General features: G+C 46.1%; 1 protein-coding gene across 1 annotated transcript; it reads right to left on the bottom strand.

The window, feature by feature from the left end:
- Nucleotides 1-648: 648 nt before the first annotated feature.
- Nucleotides 649-7,556, bottom strand: CTHRC1 (collagen triple helix repeat containing 1; the record flags this gene model as incomplete). The annotated part of the gene is given in 5 exon segments (XM_079301410.1): nt 649-820; nt 2,723-2,939; nt 4,149-4,370; nt 7,319-7,484; nt 7,486-7,556. Coding segments are annotated over 5 exon segments (819 nt in total). The 3' UTR covers nt 649-677.

Raw genomic sequence — 7,556 nt, 5'->3', positions numbered from 1 at the left:
GTGTCTGCATCTTAGTAATGAAGACCAGTCATAGATGATACAGTGAAATCTAGTCTATCAAGAAGCAAGAGAGGGAAGGAGAGCTTAGATAGTCTGGTTTTGTTCAGTTATTCATAATGAGGTATTTAACACTTAGCACATTGTTTAGGTCACAAGTCACCAGGAGTTTGTTGAGAGACAAGACTGTAATAGCAGAGCATCCTATTCAGCAGTCATCTTTACAGGAGTGAATTTTATGTATGTTTTCTGAAGGCTAAAGCCAGCACCTGATTTTATTTTCTTAGTATTTTATCTATAAAGCCTTCTAAAACAATTGTGTATCACAACACCATGTAAAATACCTGAAACAGATTAATGTTCAATAAAATAACCTAGATTTTGTTTTGTAAAAGGTCTTATTTATTTGATACAAAATGTTATGGTTAATTCTAAAAACAGTGGTGGTATTACATCAAAAAAGAAATGTAAAATGTTAATGAACTTGGCTTTGATACTTGTATTTTAAAACGATTATTATAAAAACCTCTGCCATGTGCAAAACAAGACAGGCTACAGATGCAAGGCTTTGGTGCCTTTCAGTCCAGTACTTGCATCCAACTCTATTGAAATAAATTCTGAAAAAAAAACCAGTACAAAATAAAAATAAAAAAAAAAGGTATTATAAAAAGGGAGGGAAGTTATTTTGGCAGTTCTTCAATGATGATTCGGGAGACTGAATTCCATCCAGTAGAAGCATCTCCCCGTGGATAATCTGAGCACGTCCCAACCCAGATGGCAATATCCACCAAGCCAGCGCTGATCCCTTCACACAGACCTTCCACTGGTTAAAGACAAAAATCAGGTTACCTCAGCAGGCACTATCCCTTTGTATTTCACAACTGAAGGTGGACACAAACACTTAAGAACAGCAGTTTCTGCAAGCTTGTGCTATTTAGTTAAATGTGAACAGTTTTAGAATTTTAGAACAATTTCAGAAATAAAAACTATTATGTAGAGATGTGGCAACATCAGTTACAGCCAAGCAGTGCCTCTGTCCATGCTGCTGTTTGACACTCATTGCAGTACCTGAAGCAGATCACAATCCATGTGATGGTTAAATGGGAGGTATATCTGCTGCTTTAGATACCCAAATTTGCACACTGGGAACAGGAATATGGTTTCGTACCCCTCCAGACATTTTCCTAGCAGTGGTGGGAGTGGGTGGGGGCACAGCCATGCCTGGTTTACAGCTAAGCCTTGTAAAGGTGATTGCCACCCTGTAAGCTTTTCCACTCCTTAGTCACTGCTTCTGTATAAAGTTCCACTCCTGCTGCCTCACTACCACACTAGTTGGAGGTGGGGTAATGAAGATCAGTCAGCTCTACCCCTATGCTGAAAAAAATCCTGTAATAGCTTCAGACATGATTTCGTGCAGTCCTGCAGTATAGGGAGGAAAATGGAGAAAAAGTTTACATTCCCTTTTCTTATGTTTCCTATCCTCTTATGTTGAATTAATTCACTAATTTGCCTCTGCTAAGCAAATGAATAATTGCTCCCAGACATTTCACTTTGGAGGTACTTCTGTGCCCCACCTGAAATCAGAGCAGAAATTGCAAGAGGTGTGTCTCATTTTTTGCACAGATAACATGCAAATATCAGCCAGGATGACACTGTCTACTTGGCGGTAGGGCTGCTTCTCCACAGGCTAACACAGCACAGAATGTCTCTGTAATCATGTTGTGGCAGAGATCAGTAGACCTGTCTGGACACAAATCTCTTCTATTTTCAAATCTCAGGATATAAGTACCATGAAAAATACCACAGCAAGAAAATACCAGTCAATAATTATGATACTGTGTCTTGGGTTGTAATACAGGATGTGGCCAGCAATGTGTGTTCCATCACCATCTGTTGAAGCTGGGTGGGGCAGTGATTCCTTATCCCTGTGGCACATACCATCTGCTAATGGGCCATCTTTAAAACCAGCTGGGGCAATCATCTTTATCTTTTCCACAACCCATCCTCCCTCCAGGAAGATATCATCTGCTGCTGGTCTATTTGAGTCCCACTGTGTGACTGATAAAATTACATCATCCCACAGGGAGATGCTCCAGCCAGGGGAGGAGCCAAGCCTTTCCTACCTAGAGAAAAACTGAGATTTTGGACAGCAAGGCACCTTCTTTCCACTGGATTCCAGAGGAAAGCCAGACCTTTCCACATCATCCCTGGACCTTCAGAGGAAAACTGCACCTTCTACAGGAGCACTGCTCCAGCTGAACCACATCTGCCACTGCAGGGGAATGCAGCCACCATTTAATGGGACTGCTACCAACACCCTGACTGACTGACAGGGTGTCAGGTTGTATTCTGGCTCTGTCAGGGTTGGGATTGTTCTTTGTAATACTGTATTTCTATTTTAATTTTCCTAGTAAAGAAGTGTTATTCCTAATTCCCATATCTTTGCCTGAGAGCCCCTTGATTTCAATATTATAATAATAATTTGGGAAAAGGGGGGTTACACTCTCAATTTCAAAGAGAAGCTTCTGTTTTTATTGGCAGACACCTGTCCTTCAAACCAGGACATACTGTTACTATCAATGGTCACTCTGAGGAAGCAGAGTAAGAGGAACAAATGTTATCTGGCCACTTTTCTGCCTCATTTCAGCCCTCTGCCCTTGTGGGGCACTCTCTGCCTTTGGTAGCTGCTGCTGCCTTCTACTCCACCTCTGCTCCGCCAGCATACCTGAAGAAGTTCTGTGTATGTTGATAGTGGAATTCAGCTCTGGGCTCCCTTGATCCAGGTATATGATGGCTTCAATGGGCAGTGGCCCAGCACACTCTGCCCCGTTGAAGGTGAAGTACCAGCGCTGGCAGCAGGCGCTCCTGCACTTGAGCCGAAGGGAGCCGCTGAAGAGCACGCGGAGAGCGCTGCTGGAGCGCATCTTGGTGAACGTGCACTCCTGCCAGGGACAAAACACCTTTGGTGCACACCTCTGCCTCTGCCTGGCTGTTGTCTATATATTTATATGCAGGACACAGATTAGGAATATACATCAAAGTGTTTTGGCTATTCTCTTCAGTCCCTTCTGGGAAAAAAAAATAGGGCCTGGAAAATCGCTTGTGGTGCAAAGATGCAAATCAAAACAGCACCTCGTAGATGGTAAAGGAGAAGTGGATTATGGACATTTTTTATCTTTATTTAGATAATACCTGCAGTTAAGTTGGTAGCCTAGTTACCTTCTGGGATTTATGTAGAGGGAAATAAGCTCTCTGAAAGCTGAATTCAAGCCACATGATCATAAGGATTGGAAGGGACCTCTGAATATCACCCAGTCCAGCCCCCATTTCCTTGCATTACAAGACAGCACAGTTTCTGTCTCTGCTAACAGAAATCCTGGACTTAACAATTATCACAAAACCTCTGAGAAGTTTATACCCAATAAAATGAAATGAAAAATAAATATTTTCAGGTCTTTAAGTGGTTGTTAACCTGTCTTCAAAATGTTGCATATCATGGGGGAAAAATAAAAGCTAAGGACAGTTCTGCAAGTACAGGGCAGTGAGTCGAGTCTACTGAAAAAGTTGATTCTCCCTCTGGCCACAGCACAGCAGTTAAACTGCTATAATCACTTTGGGTTTTGCTTCAAAGCTGGGATTGAGCAGGGATTTTTTTCTGAAAGTTTTACACCCAGGGCTGCAGTGGAATAGAGACTGTTTGTGTCAGTCTGGGTGACACTGGCAATTCTGCTCATGAGCAATGCTGATCCTTTGCAATAGCATCCTGCAACTGAGTTTCAGTGAACAACCACTTTGAAGCAAGAGTTATAAAGAAGGGTACAATTAACAGATTAAAGGTCTTGTCCCTTCTTAGGATTGAGATGGTAAAAACCTTGCATTATTTTGGGCAAGCTAGAAGTACTTTTGTGGTGCTGTGACTTCCAGCCTCACAGTTACAGATCTGCTAAATGTACTCTTAAGCCAGCTTCAAAACTCTTCCCAAACTGTACTCCAGAAATGAAGCAGGCACAAGCTGAAGCCCAGCTGAGAGGAATGCGAAGCAGCTCAGCCTTTGAGAAGTTCACCCTTGCATGCAGGGTGAGGCTGGTGCTCCCAGAGGCAGACCCAGAGCCAGCTGTGGCTGGGGCAGCCCTGCAGCAGAGCCAGCTCACCGCGATCTTGCCGAGGTCGATGCCGTAGTTGAGCGCGCTCCACGAGCACTGCTTGAAGTTGGGTGTCCAGGACTCCTCCACGGTCTCCCGCATGCACTCGCCCTTCTCCCCTTTCAGCCCGTCCCGGCCCGGGATCCCAGGGGTGCCAGGGATGCCGTTGGCTCCTGGGTTTCCATCCCGTCCAGGAACACCACTGGGGCCTTGTAAGCACATGCCATTATACTGGAAGACAGAACAGATCCTGCTGCTTCCATCCCTTAACTCCGAGGCTAACCAAGTCAAACACAAATGAGTAACAACAAAACACAGACCCCCTGCTGTGCCACAAAGGGCTATTTCTGCATCTCTGAGAAAATGGTTCCACAGAAGCAAAAAAAGGGAAGAATTAATTTTCAACGATAAGCAGTACCAGTAGAATTTGCTGTAAAATAATCTTATTTTAACTTTTTTAAAATTAAAAGATGCATAAATCCTAGAATTAAAAATTTACCTAATCCAAGAATTAAAACCTGTTGGAAAACCTCAGAAGCGTCAAAACATTTCAATGCAGAAACAAAAAAAAGAAGTCACATGTTAATAGTTACTTTCTTTTAACCCACCATTACTTGTAAAACTGTCTATGCTAATATACTTTCAGGTTGTTGGGGTTTTTTTCCTTTTTTTCTTTTCTCTATTTTTTAAAGAAATTTTCCATTTCATAGAGAGCAAAGGTTAATAGCACTTTTCTTCTGTCACTTCTCTGGTACACAACCATATCATGATAATCAAGCCCCACAATTCAGACTCCAATATGCACACAAAAGGATGGTGATATGGATGTGGGAAGTTGCACCCTGGAATAAAGCTGAACTCAGGAACCTTGTTTGTAACAGTGGGGAGGCACATATGGGAGGAGGGCATACTAACATCCTTCCTAACATCAGTGTTAGGAAAGGTCAAATGTTGTTCTCCCAAACTCCATGTTAACACACATCACCTTCATTTTTTTTGAGGCTTGGGATTTCCTACCTTGGAGAGAAGGTTTGTGAAGCCCAGAGCTCCTTCCCCCAGCAGCCTGAGTGCTGGGAAGCAGGAGGAGCACTGGTATCAGCCAGCACAGAAATGCTGAGCAGGAACCTGCAGGGGCTGGCCATGGCTTTTCCTTCGTGTGCTCTTTCCCATCTGGTGACTGACTTCTTTCTCCAGTCTTCATCCCAAATCCTCACAGATAGCTGTAATTCTGCTCTTCCACTTTCTCACATTTATTTGTCTTCACCTAGTTTAAACCACCCAATCCACAGCTGTTTCAAAAGAAACAATGCTGCAGCTATTCCCTCTCATGCCAGCCATGTCCCTGCCTGCACTGCAGGAGCTGTAAACTACAGCCCCTGCCCTCTTTGTCAGACTGGTGAATTTTTCACTGAAGCTGTGCCTTTTCACAGGCTCCGGTGCAAAAACAGCAGAGCCATCACAGGCTTAGCTGGAACCACACCAAAAGTAAAATCAGTGACTATATGGAGAGGTGTAGTAAGAAGTCAGATGAGGGTGTGATTAATGGTTGCTGGCTTTCCCTTACTACCTTCACTGAAGAAAACCCTGCTGGCTAAAGGCAGTGGAAATACTGGAACATTTTCATGAAGAAAACCATGTTTTAGAAAAGCTGAAGAGGAGGCTAGTTGGCAAAACACACACCAGCCTGGGAGAACAATGCAAGGACATTTCTATTTCACACAGCAACAGTTATCTGGTTTTGCTGTTGCTTTCCCACTGGGCTCTATTTGTAGCAGTGACTGACTCTGGCTTTTGCATGTGGTTACTCACCACAGAAATCCTGGATGTAGAAAGAGGCAAGAGCTGGGGGCAGGCCAAAGCTCTGGCCTATTGCCCCCATCCCCAGAGACACCAAGAGGGGCTGGCCTGCCTTCACAGGGGAGCTGCCACCCACAGCCAGACAGGGACAGCACTACAGCCACAGCACGTCTCAAAAATAAATGGGAGCACGAGAATCACCTGGCCTTTGGGCTCCGCTCCAACTAAAATTGTCTGTCTTGCCAAGTCAAGTCTTTTTCATGCTTTCTTAAGCTGGAAATGCATAAAACATATTTGAAACATGCACTGAAGGCAGGATCCCCCCTTGGTCCTGCCTCCACTCTGCCCTGGCTGCTGAAGCAGTCTGTGCAGCTGGGCTGTGCATGAGTCAGCTGCCATTCATTTACCCGCTCTTTGCTGCTCACTCTGTTGCACACAAAAAGCACTGACCAATTTCAAAGAAATGAGGGACTCTAAAATACTGCCTAAAATATGTTAGCTCATCCGTGTGTACAGACTCTTTATCCTCAATGCAATTCAATTTCCACAAGAAAAGTGAAAAGGCTATGAAGTAGTGTGAAAAGGAAGGAGCTTTGCTAGCAGTGGTACTTTCAGCACATCACTTTTGGGGGATCTCTCTGGAGATCACGGAAGAAATGGCCATACCACTGAGCTCACTGAAATTCCTTCACATCTGCTTTCTGCATTCCAAGGACTGGAAATTTTCCCTCCTGTCATCTATCCCTGAGATGGGATAGTCCCAATGCATTCAGGTTTCTAGTAGCAATGGAATTGCAAACAGTGGTGTGCATTCCCTGCCGCCAAAGGAAATAATGCATTCATGCATTTTCCAAGGAAAAGTGTGTTGGTTAAGCATGCAGATAGTTTCTCTCATTACTATTTATCCACTAGCATTTTAGGAGCTAAACAGCAGCTAACTGCTTGTGTTGGAAGGACCTAGACAGCATTTACTCCCCGTGTTGGGCGCAGAGCGGTGGGATCCGGCGGTGTCCCTGCGGGGCGCAGAGCGCAGAGCCAGCCCAGGGCCGTGTCCCTGTCCCCGGGCACCGGGCTCCAGCCGCCACCCCGACCCGGCCCGATGGGGAAAGCACTGACACACACTCGGGGCCGCCGAAACCCTCCGGCTTGTGCAGTGCCCGTCCAGCGCTTCTCCGCGTTTTCCTGATTCTGCACAACAAGGGCGTAATTAACCAAGAGATGAACTGAACCAAGCGCGGGACCGGCGCTGCCCTGCCTGGAGCGGCCGCGGGGTTCTCCGAAAGCCTCTGTTCTGTGGCTCTTTCCATACCTTTGCAATAACAAAGCGGCTGCGTGGCTCCCCCAGCCCCCCCTCGCCCCGCTCCCGGCCCCGCCGCTCTCACCACGTCCACCACCTCCCGCTGCCGGAGCGCCTTCTCCTTCTGCTTCCCCTTGGGGCTCTCGGAGCCGCCGTGCGGCGCGGCCGCCGCCAGCAGCAGCGCCAGCAGCAGCGCCAGCATGGTGAGGCGGGATGCAGAGCCGGGCCGGCGGCACAGAGCCCGGGACCCCGCTCGGGATATAAATGAGCCTTTCAGAGCGCGCAGCCCCAGCTCCCTCCCCGGGGAGGCCGGGAATTTCCAT

This window comes from Erithacus rubecula (genome assembly GCF_903797595.1).
Source record: "Erithacus rubecula genome assembly, chromosome: 3".
NCBI classification, from domain to species: Eukaryota; Metazoa; Chordata; class Aves; order Passeriformes; family Muscicapidae; genus Erithacus; species Erithacus rubecula.
The sequence above is the reverse complement of the archived record's forward strand: the minus strand, read 5'-3'. Positions and strand labels throughout refer to the sequence as shown.